Source organism: Dermochelys coriacea, chromosome 18 (assembly GCF_009764565.3).
Source record: "Dermochelys coriacea isolate rDerCor1 chromosome 18, rDerCor1.pri.v4, whole genome shotgun sequence".
Lineage (NCBI taxonomy): Eukaryota > Metazoa > Chordata > Testudines > Dermochelyidae > Dermochelys > Dermochelys coriacea.
The window spans coordinates 18,308,297-18,324,067 of record NC_050085.1 but is presented as its reverse complement, the minus strand read 5'-3'; the positions used below and the strand labels follow the sequence as shown (position 1 = coordinate 18,324,067).

The 15,771-nt window shown below is 39.4% G+C and overlaps 1 protein-coding gene across 3 annotated transcripts; it reads right to left on the bottom strand.

Moving 5' to 3' along the window:
- Positions 1-2,831: 2,831 nt before the first annotated feature.
- RER1 (retention in endoplasmic reticulum sorting receptor 1) lies at positions 2,832-15,435 on the bottom strand. 3 transcript variants are annotated; one of them, XM_038376585.2, is made up of 7 exons: positions 15,318-15,435; positions 10,272-10,357; positions 9,134-9,238; positions 6,139-6,238; positions 5,166-5,244; positions 4,921-5,056; positions 2,832-3,958 (listed from the first exon to the last, which is right to left on the bottom strand). In XM_038376585.2, the coding sequence occupies exons 2-7, from the start codon at positions 10,350-10,352 to the stop codon at positions 3,869-3,871; spliced, it is 591 nt and encodes a 196-aa protein (XP_038232513.1). In that variant the 5' UTR covers positions 10,353-10,357; positions 15,318-15,435; the 3' UTR covers positions 2,832-3,868. The 3 variants fall into 3 exon arrangements, with proteins under 3 accessions (XP_038232513.1, XP_038232517.1, XP_043355732.1); XM_038376589.2 differs by having other exon boundaries at positions 15,188-15,385; XM_043499797.1 differs by lacking the exon at positions 15,318-15,435 and adding an exon at positions 14,705-14,888.
- Between the last annotated feature and the right edge of the window lie 336 nt (positions 15,436-15,771).

Here is a 15,771-nt window from a genome sequence, read left to right as displayed (position 1 = left end):
CTACCTTCTCTGCCTGCTCTTTTACCTCAGACTTTGACCTGCCATATTAAACACTGTTCCTAAAAATTGCTTAGAGCAAGTGCTCTAATCTTATTTATGCTGTTCGTCTGCATTTCACTTTAATCATTGAGGTTAGAGAATGAGGATATTAAGTAGACTATTGCCCTTGCAGTTAGTTGCAAACACTGTGGGAGGACTTAAATCCAAACAACCTCTCATGGCATGCTTTTAGGTATTATGAAACTTTTAGGATTAAGACTTGCATATAAATGTTGGATCCTTGCTCCCTTCCTGTTCTCCTAAAACTATAACAGTCCCTGTTGAAGCTTCAGGTGGAAACAGTATGTGTGCATATGCTTAAAGTAAAAGAAATTAAAGTTATGACTAACTCCAGTGGAAATTCTCATAAGAAATATGAATCCTAACAGCACCATTCTATTTTTACAGCATAATTAGGGTTAACAGTAAGATAAACTTCTCTGCTTCAGTTTAAACTAAAATTCCAATAGAACATGAGCACACCTTGCACATGTAACTGATTGTAAATGAAACACTACAGTGAAAAGTGATGAAGATTAGGTGCATTTATGTACCACTTGTTGTTTCTCACTGCTACTGGAAAATACTGTCAGATCCCTATTTCACATTTAAAGTAGTCTAGCAATTTAAATTAGATTGTTTAAACAGTTTGTTACCCAGTAGCATACAGAATGCTTTTGTATACACTAAGTTTTAAAATAGCTCACTGAATGTACAGTTGTAGGAACAAGTTCAGTAATGGACACTTCCTGTAATAATCATGAAGAATTTATATTAATTCAGTATATATACACAGACTGCAGTGGTATCTTCCATTCACCAAAATACAAGTTTAGTAAACATCACACTCCTACCCAGAACCTGTCCCTTTTGGCAATAGGCACTATGAACTCTGCTGATCACACATTTTACAGTGCAAATGAAGAGGGATGTTTACAAAAGCATCACTGCTTAAGATTTTTTTCCAGAAACCATTAGCGATTCAATTATCCAAAAATCTTAAACTGTTTGGGAGGAAAAAACTTAATCAAAACACTGTGGTTCATCTTTCTGCTCTTGCATGATAGCTAAAGGTACAACTCATTGCTATTCACATGCTATCTGAGGGGAAAAATCCAGAAATCAAGTTTTTGACATGCATAACAAACTATTTAAAAATAAGTAAGTTTTTCACTGAAGGTTCTAAAGGTTAAAAAAAAGGGATATACCTTATCAGATCTTGAACCCACACTAAGTTAAGGACACTTCTGTTAAAATAACTATACTGCAGAAATCCTGGCCATATAGGCAACATATAGCAAGAGTTATGGACAATCTCTCCCTAAAAGCTCCCATATAGTTAGTTCCTTCCCCTCACATACACAGAAAGCCTGATAAGGAATAGGTACTGATATATGCAGAAGAATAAGACACTTAACTCTGCTGGATAAGTGAGAGAAGTGAAATCCACTGAATACCCTGTCCCTACCCTCCCATCTTTCATATCAAAGGCTTTCTAGGGAAACCCCTCCTGAACTTAACTGTCAGTGCAGCAAAGGGAGAAAGGTGGCCTGAGCCAGGACTCGAGGCATATGCAGCTTTAGAGATCACTGTCAATACATTTAATTACACATAGAAACATGTAGCAAGCTATTACTGATGGTAGAAGTTGGATAATGCTGCCAAGAAAAAAGGCAGTTGCAATCTGCACTAGAGAGTTATTCGTGTATCTGTCAAGATCTAGGTTTCTTCATCAGAAACTGATGAAGGGATAGAACTTAACACTAAGAAAACATGTAAAAGTGTCATTAAGAAAATGCCTGCTTAAACAGTTTAGAACAGTTCACTCAACTACTGCACAGGTCGTGTGGTGTTGTTTGTTTTGTTAGTTTTAAGAAACCATGTTCTAGACTTGTCCATGCCTAGGCTTGAGATACTACTCACTGTTTGAACATGGTTAAAATCTCAGTGCATAGGGGGCAAGCTACTGCTATCTAGAGCAATAGTAAAGGAGAAGGTATTGATCATGAGCTGCCACTGAGAGAAAACAGCAGCTGAGCAAAGGAACTACATTTCAAATCTGCAATGACAAGTATATTCCTTTTTTACAGTTTTAATAGACAAGTCTCTAATTCACCTTTAGGGCTTTATGTTGAAAGGGAGTCAACCAGCCACTTGTTTTGTGCCTCCAATAATTCTGTAGGTAAATGAATACAAAGACAATTACTATTTTTACATATCTCCCTGACTTTCAGGCACAATGAGAAGTGAAACTACAAAACTATGATGGCAAATTGTAAGGCAGTTTCTTAAACTCAGGGCTTTTAGTTTTTCTTGGCAGCAACAGTGTTCATGATTGGCATGTGATAAGGGCTTAAGGTTATATAGTATTCTTCATCACATTTGCATGACACTTTAGGTTGAACAAAATTTACTTTATAAAAACACTGGTTTCCACAATGCTAGTTAAAAAACAAGGGACATTTTTCAAGATTACAACAGGCTGAATCTAATTAATGGTGTACAAGGGTTTCCTGGTGGCTTTACATTCTGCACAAGCAAACAAAAAGGGTTCCTTTGTACGCGTTCCATAGCAAGAATCCGTTGAAGCTACCGCTACACTATGTAGTGCATTCAAATGACTCGTCTCATCCTAGCCCCTGTAATATAATTCAACTGAATGATCTCTTAAGAACAAAGCAAATGTGTTACTTGAATAAAATAAGAGGAAAATGTAAGTGTTGACACCATTTAAAATGGCAGATCTATAAATATTAGCTCAATATATTTTATATAAAGATGACTAAAACAAGAAAGGGGGACAACTGTCTTTTAATAAAGTTTGGAATTAAAAAGTCACTTAATAAAATTGTTTGTAGCTGTATCACATCAAAAAGTTTACATGCAGGTCATTTATTTCTATATTTTTCATAGAAAATGAAAAGCTGTTAAAATCCACAAACATTTGTCTGCTATGGCCAGTTTGGGTGTGTTCTCAAGGGGCTGCATGAAGCAAACTTAAGTTAATCAAAAAAACCTTAAGTATCAAAGAAACAAGTCAAAATATTCTCCAACTAATAACAATTAAAATATATATATTTATAAATTCCAGGCCCTCAAAAGAAATCATGATAGTTTAAGAATAAAGTTTTGAGTCATTATGAATGAGCCCAATTTCAGCATCTGCCATGAGATGCAATGGCGAAACTGGCATTAGAACCTAACACAAATGAGTTTCCTTATGACCTATATTAATCTTTATGTCCCTTCTGCAAAAACCAGAATTTAGGATCTTTTTTTAAAAAAACCCTGTCTACTCTTTACTAACTTGGTTACACTCCAGTGCTACCATGCATGTACCTTGTCAGCTGAAATTCTGCATATATTAAGGCCTATCAGACCTGTATGAACTTAGCACACAATTATGAAGCAGACAACAGCATCACGTGTGCCACTTTACTATTTTCCTCCACATGTGCACAGCACTTCAGGGTCATACTGGGCAGGAACACTATGTAAAAAAACCTAATTGTAGCCATTAGCCTCCCCAATGCCACAATGATTGCAGTGGACCTTGAAAGCAACACGATCCAAAATCAATGGGATACCAAAGATTCTCCAACTTGTTATCAAAGATAAATTAACCCAATGCTATTTGGTTAGAATGCCAGTTTCTTCAAGAAACTGATATTTCAGACAAAAAATAGAAACATCCTCTTAAAATGAAAATTCAACTGCTTTGTCACCACCCTCTTAATTACTTTATATGAAGAAAAAAGGCATTGTTACAATGGCTCAAAACCGTTCTTGTAGTTATATGTAGAGTCAGTCAACAGGCTCAATTCAACTTCTAGCTAGCGAAGGTCTTTCCCATGTCTTCCTTCCCTTTGTATTTCCTCTTGCCGTGTGTGAAGGGTATATACCTGTACTTTACCATATGCTGTAAACAAAAAGACATCAGTTTAGCTGCTAAACAGAACTGTTTCACAGATCTGATATTTCTATCAAAACAAAATATGCAGTTTAAGCCACAACACACAAAGCTCTTCAGCATAATCACTAATTTACAACTCATAAGATGTACAACGTTTAACTTCAACAACATAAGATGCCATTTTCAGTTACAAAGGATTTAAATAGCACTATTTTCCTGTATTATTTATTAGTATATACTATCCTGAACACTTTAAACGGGGTTGTTTGAGAGTTTGTACTTTGAACTTCACAAAAAAAAGATACTCAGTATAGTATAGTATAGTTGTGATGGTTAATCAAGAAAGGATTAAGCAATATAAATGTATTAACGTAATTCCCTTAGTCTTCACTTTACAATCATGAACCGTGAATCATTCTACCCCAAAATTTAGAATGTGACATTTTCAAAATCTTTATTTTTAGTTTCCATTTACAAACCAACAAGCTATAGAAAATGTATCAAAGCCAACCTGAATTACTTTGCTGCGTTTGTCTTTTTTAAAATGCCAAGTTTTTCACAACACCCATCACCAATTTGAGATCCCAATAGTCAGTTTTGCACATTATACTGCAGAAATGGCATGGATGAATGGTGCATATTATCCATTATAAACACGGAATTTACTACTTCAGAAGATACTATTCTGATAAATCTGAATCCTTTGAAGAATGAACGTAAGGGGGCTAATAATTTGATATCTAGGTGTCTAAGCTGATTTGATTTTCTGGAGTATTGAGTATTTATATTTCCGATTACAGTTTGTGCTGAAGAGTGCCTAAGGTTAGGTACTTAAGTTTAAAAATACTGGCGATACTATATATACAGATAAACATCCACAGTGCTCATTTGGCTGGCAACATCGAAAGACGCTCTTAAGCAGTGATATTTTATCTTCAGAAAGATTCAATCCAATCTCAGCACATTACCTTGATTTGTCTCTTCATAGTGATACAGAATAGCATAATGAAGTACATCACAAGGATTGGCCAGAATACCGGAACGTTGAAAGCCTCAAAGAATGTACATACCATTGCAACAAGGATGCCTTTAGTAGCAGAATGCCTTAAAAATAAATTACATAAATTAATTCCTTCCACACACTGGAAGTGATTTGTCACATTCATGTAAATGCTTTTTATTTTTAAGAGAACGGGCACATGCATCTGCTCACCAGAATTTAAACTCTGGCAGCCTTCTAATGAAGGGTCGAAATTCCTCATTTTGTTTTGTGGGTAATGAAGGACCATCATCTGGATAAAAAAAGCAAATCAATCTTTTAAGGTAAATCATCCCTTAATTGAGTCTAGTAAAGATTCTGTTCTTTCCTACTGTCACTATTATATACAAAGCCTATCTCCAGAACAGAACAGTTCCTTGCAAGAGCTCAAGTTTCCTATTTGGGTAAAATTGATCACGGAAGGGCGAGTTGCTAATGCTTGATCAAATAATATTTGTTTTGAGAGTGATGCCATATTTTTATTATATATATATATATATATATATATATATATATGCGCATGTGCAGTGTGGGGCGCAGGGATGTGCTGGCTGCTGTTTCCTGCAGCTCCCATTGGCCAGAAACAGCGAACCGTGGCCACTGGGAACTGCGGGTGGCTGTGCAAATGTAAACAAACTGTCTGGCGGCCCACCAGCGGATTACCCAGATGGGCCAAAGGTTGCTCACTACTGTACTATACACTGAAAAGTACGTACAATATTTATATTCCAATTGATTTATTTAATAATTATATGGTAAAAATGAGAAATGAAGAAATTTTTCAGTACTAGTGTGTTGTGTCACTTTTATATTTTTATGTCTGATTTTGTAAGCAAGCAGTTTTTAATTGAGGTGAAACTTGGGAGAAGAGGTATGCCAGACAAATCAGAGTCCCGAAAGGGGTATAGTAGTAGTCTGGAAAGATTGAGAGCCACTGCCTTAGATGAAGGCCATGATTAAAGACCCTTCCTGCACTGTTAATTTTTAAATAATTATTACAGCACAATTTTTAAATTCAAACTCTGTTCTCACTATTGAGAATTTTCTACTCTTCTCTGAAGACGTTTGTTCATGTGAAGATAGATGAAACTGGTTAAGTGATTTGGAAAACAGTTTACGTTCAAAATTATAGTAATGTCCACTATACCTGAGTCTTCCATTAGAGAGGGATCTACCTTTGGCGACAAGAAAGCTATGAAGAGATTTAGATGGTAGATTCCCAAGGCATATGTCACAATGTACCAACCCTAGGAAAGAACAACAAAACAAACAAACAAAAAAGTCAGACAGAAAACTTCACAGTTAACAGCTTCAAATACTTGTTTATCAAGACTAGCACAAATTGTTTAACCTGTTTTTGGTTTCTTCCCCTAATTACTTTTTTATTTACAAGTAACAAGATTTCTGGACTCAGTTTTAAAACAGTTGACATACAATGGGTGAAAGACACTCCACTTGCATGAAACCCAAATATTTAGGATTTGTGTGAATAGGTAAAAAACCACCCATGTTGATCTGATCCAATTTGGCAGTTGGTTGGTTCCTATAACTCAACTTCCCTTTTTGTCCAGTATTTCTTATTATAACAGAGTAAGCTAAAAATTTACTATGGAATGTTTCTAGCTACTTTCACTTACAGCTACAAAAAAATGACTAAATGAATTAAAGGGCACGTAAGCAAAGCAGGAAAAATACAAAAGTTTAGTTAGGCTTGAAATTTAGTTTAGATTTTGTAAATTAAGTGTTTTATAAAAGAACAACAACAGTAAAGATTTTATGATGTTATTTAAGTGAAAAAAGATGCTTAGGATATAGGGAGTAGTGAGACTTTCCCCAGCAACGAGAAAGATTCAAAACACAACAGCATTAACTAGGAGCTAGTAAGCAAAACACCACCTTCAGTTTCTTTGTCCAAGCTCAGACAAGCACAAGAAGTACAGAACCACAATAATGATAAGATTTTTGTAGTCCTTGCAGGTTTAAGGATCTATGTTGTTTAGTAATAGAAAAGGATATCTGCCAATTTAAAAATAATTATTTTTTAAGCCAACTGTGTCTCTAAGTAAATCTAATTTTTGATAAGATGCAAGCATAATGCATTTTGTCTAAGGACAGGAATATTGAGAAATAAAATAAGGAATTAAGGAAGTTACAATATAGCAGGGATCTGTTCCAGCAGCTTAAACCGGAGAGGGCAATTAGATAAGAAAATAAGATAAGTAAAATAAAGTCCCTTAAATGTTGTTGTTATAAGATCAAATATAATTGTCCTAGACTTCTATTTTAGAGTTCATCCAAAGTGTGTTAGTAAAACAGCTACTCGCAGCAAATAAACTACACTGGGAACAACAATCTAACAAGTCTCTGACAGGACATACAGTTATTTCTAGATATAGTTGTCAGTTTGTATGACAACACATGAGAGAGGCAAGGTGGGTGAGGTAATATCAGATCAACTTCTGTTGATGAGAGACAAGCTTTCAAGCCACACAGATCTGAAGAATTATATGTGGTGCCAAAGCCTGGCTCTCTCACCAACAGAAATTGGTCCGATAAAGATAGTACCTCACCCACCTTGTCTCTCTAATATCCTGGAACTGACATGGCTACAATTACATTGCATACAACACTGTTAAAGACATCGAAGGATTACATCACAATGCATGGATATCAGAGTGTAATCTCTTTTGACTGAAGAAGTCATGGCTGAATAACCTGTCCTCCTTTTGGGGGGGGGGGGGGTAGGATAAAGCTCTTAACATACAGATAACATTGCCACAACTCTTGGTTCATTCTCCTCCAACTTTTCCAAAGGCAGCAATACCAGAATAAATTGTATTGTATTCTTCAGCTAGGCACCTGAATGTATTAGCCTTTGAATGATTCTCAATTTACATGGTATATAACTTTGCAGAGTGCTAGGCACTATCAGCTCCTGTTGACCACTATGTAAGTTTAGGGTACTGGTGCAGATCATCTCCTATTGAGATACTTAGTGCCTCCAATTCCTACAAAACTCAGTAAGAGTTTAGGACATTCCATTTCAAATATTTCCCAGATTGGGCCCTAGGAGAGGAATAATAATGCATATGAGCTATATAGCTAATACCAGCCAAATTTTACATATGAAAACCAAGACTGGATCATCTGAAAGTTCTTTCAGGAAGGAAAGTACCCAAAGAAAATTCACAAAAATTCAAGTTCTCCAGCAGTTATGATGCTGTTAATCAATTTCACAGCCTCCAGCAATTACTTTTGGTATTATTTTCAGGCTCAGAGGTTTTAATCTTTAGAAGGTAAAGCACTCAGATGGGATATTGCTGAAGTTATCAGAAGTATGTTACTCTTTGAATATCACTGAGCAACGAAAAAAGAATTGCACTCTTGCTTAGGGAAGCTTTGGGAATACTGGTTCTAAAGGGCTTAACTGAATTTTGGATTGGCATGAAATAGAGAAAACAAGTTAGTGGAGATGGAGTCTGCTGCTTGCCAGTGATGATAAAATAGTGGTAATGCAGAAATTCTTCATAGGTTCGGTGCTAGGAGAGGAATGCTGGCACCTGAATGAGATGCCAAGGTTGAAATACGAAGCTAAAACATGAACAAAGTTTTAAGAGGTTTATTATGCAATTTCATTAGAACATGACAGTGGCACTTCCCATCTTCTCCTGCTACAAAACAAAACAGCCAGCCTTAACCATCCCTTTTAAGATTGCATTTCAGCCTAAAGTTTGTTAATATGATGTAGCAGCTCAAATTACTATTGCTATTAATTGGAGGAAAAAACAAGGTACTTTCACTTCACACAAAGCATACCAAAGCTTGTGATTATTTTTCCTGGAGAAAAGATGAGTAGCCAAAAAAAGACAGGCATATGTACTTGACTATTACTCCTTCATGACATTGAAAGTAGCTGGTTTAGGAATCTGTTTATTCTACCAAACTTTTTTCCATCTTGAAGTTATTATTTCATTCCATGTCTATGCATGTAAACTTAAAATATTCTTACTTTGACCCATATAAGCCAATATTTCTTGGCAAGTGTTTTAGTGAAATGGATTATTCAATCTAATAAAAAAGTATTCCTTTTACAGTTAGTGTTATTCGAAATGTAACAAATGCAATAAATTTAGTTTTCCTACCTGTAGTAGATAAACTCTAATCATGTAGATAAAACTCAGACCCAGAGTTACAACCCATCGTACTGCTGTATATGGAGTAGATTTGTCTAGCCAGGATTGGTAGATCTAGAATGAAATGTAAAATGTTTTATACACAAACATGGTTTATTATAGAATAATTTAAATGAGTATCAGAGAGATCGCAAGTTAAGGAACATTTTTTGGTTAAACATCAGTTTAAAAGATTAAAAACATTTTTAGAACTCAGGTTTACTTAGCATTATTTAGACTGGTTACTTGCTTACATTTTACTCAGGTCACACGCTGCTAACAAATTTCAGTTTCACTTTCATTTCTAGTCACTCAATTTCTGGTTCTTATGCACTAGTATACTGGCTGCCAGTTTAAAGTTGTAACTAGAGAAACTGATTTTTTTTTCAGTTTCATAAATGTTTCCATTAATTTTATGTTTAAATCTTCTGTTTACAAAATCAGATTTTGAGCCCAAGCTAACCAGAGGACAAAAAAGATTTTATGGCTATTGGAAAGCTTGTGTTCTAAAAATCATTAGCAATTGCGTGTGTACAACTTTGAACATCGTAAAGGGAGCAAATGTTCAGAAAGTGCTGATCACCACCAATAAAAAGAAAAAAAAAAATCAGGCTTCTTTAAGGTGTTCATCCAAAAATATGTACATGCAAAAATCACGTCACTTTTAAAAATTTGTATACTATAGTGTCTAATCTATTCTCTACTATCTAAGTACTCTCAGTTTAGTAAAAACATAAGTTTTAGCTTTTAATAGCAAACAGTAATGCTTGAATTAATTATGGTTACACAAAGCTTTCTTGGACTGTCTCTTCGTTTGAGAGCAACTAGCATGCTGAGGGCATTAAAGCAGTAATAAATATTCATACATACTGTTAAACATTCAAATAGTACCAGAGACATTAATTAAATTTGTCTTTGTATTTGTCGTCATGGGTATGAGACCATCCATTTCTAAAAAGCAAACTCATTTTAAGGAAAATACTTTTTGAAATACTCAGTAACTTAATTATTCCTTTTACTGAAACTGAAGGCCGTGAGTTTAAAAAAAAAAAAATTGTATAATTCCAGTGACACTAGTTCCCAACATGATCTCTCACAGAAAACCAACCTGTCCAAGTCTTGTGAAAAATCTAAAGACCACTGAAGGTTTGCCATGAACAGACTCTCCAATACTGTCCCCTTCGGACATTGTTGCTGTGAAAACAAGACATTTATACAGAAAACATGTTAAAAATAAGAACTTAATATAGTGAAACTTTAAGATACTTTACATGCATCAGCATTCAGGTGTGTGATTTCACATCTTGCTGATTTGATATCTTGTTTGAAACAAAAAGGTATCTTCTGTGAAACATTTTTAAAGACAGGACATTCATTCATTCTATTTCAGGGGAAGTGTCAAGAAAGGAAAGGGTTAAGTATATTTTACAAAGGGAGAGAGAGGATCTAAGACATTTTTAGGAAAAATTACAAACAGTAAGTGAGGCAAGAAATCCAAGTGATATTCTCATCTTGATATGCCAGAAATCAGAGGAGCAAACTGGAAACAATAATTTGGAGATGATGTACTCTAATACTACTCTTCCCCCCACCTTTAGCCTTTAAAAGTAAACTGCAAACCCAAAATTTAAGAAACCTATTTAAGACCCCTCTCCTCCCAGAATTAGTAAGTGACTACATATTTAGATAAATTCAATTCTGGCTTCTGTTCCTTGGGCTCCATCCAAGAACTGGCATCATAAGCATCTAAACATTTTCCTGCACTGTTTGAAGCATTTGATGTTGTCAGTCATATCTTTGCCAAAATTAACATCTCAGCAACAGTGGAAAAACGATTACCTTTAAGAGCTTATATTACCTTACTCCCTCTCACATGGTAAAAGACAGGGCCCAGAACTCAGGTGAAAAACATTAATAAATGCAATATTTTTGATTTAGGATTCTCCTCCACTCCTTCAGTTAAAAACATACAAGCTCGGCAGTTTGCTTTAAGACACAAACGAAATCATATGGAATCTGAGCAGTGGCAGCAGATGTGCCACATCACCAAAGGTAATACCTCACACTACTTCCTGGATTCCCATCTGTGGTCAGGACTTTGTTGCTCTATGTGATAATGGGAGCAATTTCAGCTCTATAGTAATTAACATTTAGAGAGTGTTTTTCATCTGAAGATCTTAAAGCAATAGAGACGGGTGAAGTATTAGTAAACCACAGAAGATTAAATTATATTAAATGCTACATTATAGTGACAAATAGATGGAAGGAAGCTCTCAGTCCTAATGACAAATTCTAAATTTCTCCCTGGGTGCATGGTAAAAATCTGAAAGCTATGTATTATCCCTCTTTTACATGGGAACAATAATCAGTAATAGGAAGGAGTCCCTATCACAAGATCAGAGGTAAGAGGATTGATAGTGAGAATCCAGAACTTCAGCCCCACATCGATCCTAGGTATACCAAAGAAAGACTCCTAAAATTTGATGATACAAAAATGTCCTTTTGATATCCAGGGCCAAAGAGACGAAATACATTTTTCACTTCAGTTAACTCCACAGCGTGGGGAGAGGAAATACCATTATAGAAACTCAAAGATCCAACATGTTTTTATTCGTAAGAACTTCCTCTATTAGCACTACCTTATTATAGTTTTGAAACTTTTTCAAACCTAGTGAATCTAAAGCAGAACCAGAATGACTACAAAGACGGAAATGTTTCATCATGGAAGAAATGTTTCCTTTCTGTCAATGATACCAATATTCACTTGAGTATCTTTAATGTTCTCATTATGTGCTTCTACTCAATCATCAATGGGGACTTGGAAAATCAGATCTGCAATAGGATCTAACATCCCAGTCCCGCACACAGTTACACACACACTAGGGCCATGTCAACACTAACATTTATGTCAGCAAACTTTTATCGCTCAGGCGTGTGAAAAAACACCCCCCAAGCAACACAAGTTTTGTCAGCATAAGCACACGTGTGCACAGCGCTATGTCGGTGGGAGACACTCTCACGCCGACATAGCTACTACCATTCCTTGAGCTGGTTTTATTATGTTCACAGGAGAGCTCTCTCCTGTTAGCATAATGCAGCTACATGAGTGCTCTTACAGTAGCACAGCTGTATTGGTACAGCTTTGCCACAGTAAGCTTGTAAGTGTAGACATGGCCTAGTAGTTCCGTTGAAATTATGCATGAAGTTAAAGACACCTAGTTCTTGCAGGATTGGGGCCTTCTTTCGCATTCTGTTCTGCAATATGGGTAGTAAAGAACTTCACGTCTGATTAAGTGGTGATTATTATTCAATTTACAAAAACAAAAGTGCTTGGATGAACATCTGATAAAAATGTTTTTATTATTCCAGGGATAGATCTGAATGTCTATAGTGTCACTGAAGTTTTTTAGCACATTCATAGTTTTAAAACCAAATAAGTATATTTTCCTGATTTATGTTGTTATAAACCTCTCTCAACGCATTTTAAATAGCATAGGTTTAAAATATGTAACATAATATTCCTTATATGAATGTTTAATAGTTAAACATACAAGTGGCAATATTTCAAAACTTACAGAACATTAGTGGTTAAAACTACAATATCTATTCCTGAGGGCATTGTGCACCTAAAAATTCTGCACATAATATTTTAAAATTCCGGAAATTTTATTTGTCAAATAAATGTGGAGGCTCCATCATGGCACTGGGGAGCACAGGCCACTGACAGCACAGAGGTGGGAGATCACTGCACAGCTTACCCCCCTCCCCCCGGAACATGGATTCAGCGGGGAGGCTGCATCCAACCCTGACATAGTGCAAGGACTGGTCCTGCCCCAGAAACACCCCAGGGCCCTGCCCCTCCATGCCAGGTGCACCAGATGTGGGCAGGCAGGTTCAGCATGGCAAGATCCAAGTGTGGAGAAGCTTAGTGTGGGGGGGATCCAGGTGTGGGTTGAGAGGGTTCTGTGTGGGGCAATCTGGGTGCAGGCGGTTCAGCAGGGATCCAGGTGCGAGGGAGATCTGGATGCACAAGGGATTGTTGGGGTGTTCTGGGTGCAATGCTAATGGGACTTGGCAGGGGGGTCCAGGTGAAGGTGCTTGGGGCTCAGTGGGGAGGGGTGGGGGGGAACAGAGCTCAGTGGGTGAATCTGGGTGGGGGGGGGTCCAGATGCTGGGGGAGTGGGGATCCAGGTGCAGCTGGTTGGGGCTCAGTAGGTGGGGATCCGGGTGGCTCGTTGGGGTGGTCCAGATGCCAGGGGAGTAGGGCTCATCAGGTGGATTCTGAGTGCAGAGGGGGTGAGGCTCAGCGGGAGGGTCCTGGGTACGAGGGGGTCTGGATGCATGGGGGTTGGGCGGATGGGGGAGAATCTCTCTGTATAGGGATCCCTCCCTCTGCAGCTGAGGAGGGATGGGTGCAGAAAGTAGGGGTTGGGGGAATTTGCAGAGTTTCCTGCAGCTGGGGGATGGTCTGACTGGGCCCTGGATGCCATGCAGGGGAAGAGGAAGTCCCATCCTCCCCAGCCCAGCCAAGACTGGTGCAGGGTAGGAACCATGAGCCAGATCTGCCCCAGTCCTGCCCCCTACGCCACAGTGATTTACATCTCTGCCAGCTGCCCTGGGCACCTGAAATATACTGCTGGGGAGGGCTGGATGACTAGTCTTGTGGCTTCCCTTTGCTTCACCGTCAGAAAGTCATTTTTCTGCTAGGAAGCAAAGAAATCTGCGGGGGACATAAATTCTGCATATTTCAGTGGCGCAGAATTCCCCCAGGAGTAAGTATCTCAAGATGAGTGTGTCTTATGAAATTTGCTTTGAAAAGGGTCCACAATTTACAGACCTAAATCACAATTACAGACCTAAATCATATCTGAGAATTGGAAATAAGGCTTAATTTTGATAACACACCATTATAACAGAGCATTAAATTTCTTCTGTTACTTACAGTGAGATGTTATCAAAATCCAGCATAGTAAATAAATCAGTAGCCAGGGAGTAGACTGAAATTGTCCTAAGGAACTTAATAGAGTTTGGAGTTTTAAACAGAGTACTACGCACATAAAATATAGCTCTATAAAATTGCTGTTCTGCCTGAAAAATACGTTTATCTTACAAACACATGAGCTATGAGAAGTTACATTTTCTAGTTTACTAGGCAAGCACTGTCCACCCCTGAATTCTGAAAAAGCAGGGTCTCTTCCTTGATCATTTTATTTTATTTGTAATGAAGGAGTTTCATTCATCTCTTCCAATGGCATGCACAGTGTAAGTAGGTCAGAGAACTCTCTGAACATTACGGAATCTTTCTGACTTTAAAGACAAAACAGGCAAAGAAGGAAAACTGAAGAGAAGGATGCAGTTCCCTGTGCTAGTAGAAGAGCGTACTTTCACGAGCAATAGCCTAAGATGTTCTGTTAGAAGGAGCAGTGGACAGCCAAAGGCACGAGGCCGTCCCGTTGGTCCCAAGTTTTTTAAAGCACGGCAGCTTACTTCTGGTTTCCACAACGCGCGAGCTTTCTTTTTACAACAGATTTCGGTTCCTACCTCATGCACCTGGCCCTTCACAAATGCATTCCCAGCCAAACAGCAGCAGCAGCTCTATGACACCTCTACACCCCCACTGTCATTAAAGAAACAAACGTCCACGGGTGTTCACGGTTAGTTAAATCTTGACCCTGATTAAAGGAGGCAACGCAGGAGAGAGGGGAGTCCCAAAAGCGAACAACGTGAATGCTCCTTTGAAGCAGAAGGTCAAGGAGCAGGAGGCCCCGGGCTGTGACTGGAGGCGGCCCCTGTGGGCAGCGGGAGAAGAACCACCGAGCCGGCTCCAGGGGGCCGCACGGGGCTGACCCGGAAAGATCCCGAGGCTCCCCCGCCCGGGGCACGGAAGCGCCTCGCCCACCCCCATCCACAGAGCAGCCCTCCCCTCCTTCCCCGTCACACCCCGAGGGCCGTTCCCCCCGCCCAGCCCCCCGGCACCGCTCCCGGCGCCCCGGGCGAGGCTCCCCGCCCCGGGGGGCGCCTCACCATCCCCGGCCCCGCGGCCGCCTTCGGGGGTCCAGGCCGCGTCCAGCTACAGCCCGGGGCCTCAGCGCTGGGTCCGGCTCGGCCCTCGCTCCCGCCGCTGTCCCGAGGGAGGGGGAAATCGGCTACTCACAGCTGCCGGAGCCGCTGCAGCCGGGGCCAGGTCTTCTCCTTCCGCCTTTCCCCCCCCCACCCTCCACCACAGCATCCAATATGGCGGGGGATGAGGCGAAGCCAACTGCTTCCGCTTCCGGGGCAACGCGGGGCGGGGCAATGCGGGGCGGGGCGGGGCTCACTCCTCCCAAAGCGCCGGGCGCTGGCCCTGGGAGGCTGGTGCTCAGTGCTGGGGCCTGGTACTAGGAGGTGGGATTGCAGGGGGGGGCGCTGGGGTTGCAGCCTGTGGTCCCGGGGGACCTAAGCATTGGGCTCTGGGGTTAGGCTTAGAGAGGGCTTGACGGCCCTAGTATGGGGGGGCGCCTGCCTGGGAGGAGGGACTCGACTAGGATGAGAGGGAATTGGCAAGAAGTGGGTTGAGTCTGGAGGGGTCAGTCCCAGCCCCTGTTTCCTGGGAACATCCCGCAAATGAT

Coding starts and splice junctions, on each gene's coding strand:
- RER1 (XM_038376585.2), bottom strand. CDS start 10,352: ATGTCCGAAGGGGACAGTATTGGAGAGTCTGTTCATGGCAAACCTTCA. Junction 6,239..9,133: donor TTAGAGTTTATCTACTACAG/GTAGGAAAACTA, acceptor GTTCTTTCCTAG/GGTTGGTACATTGTGACATA. Junction 5,057..5,165: donor CTGCCAGAGTTTAAATTCTG/GTGAGCAGATGC, acceptor TTTATTTTTAAG/GCATTCTGCTACTAAAGGCA.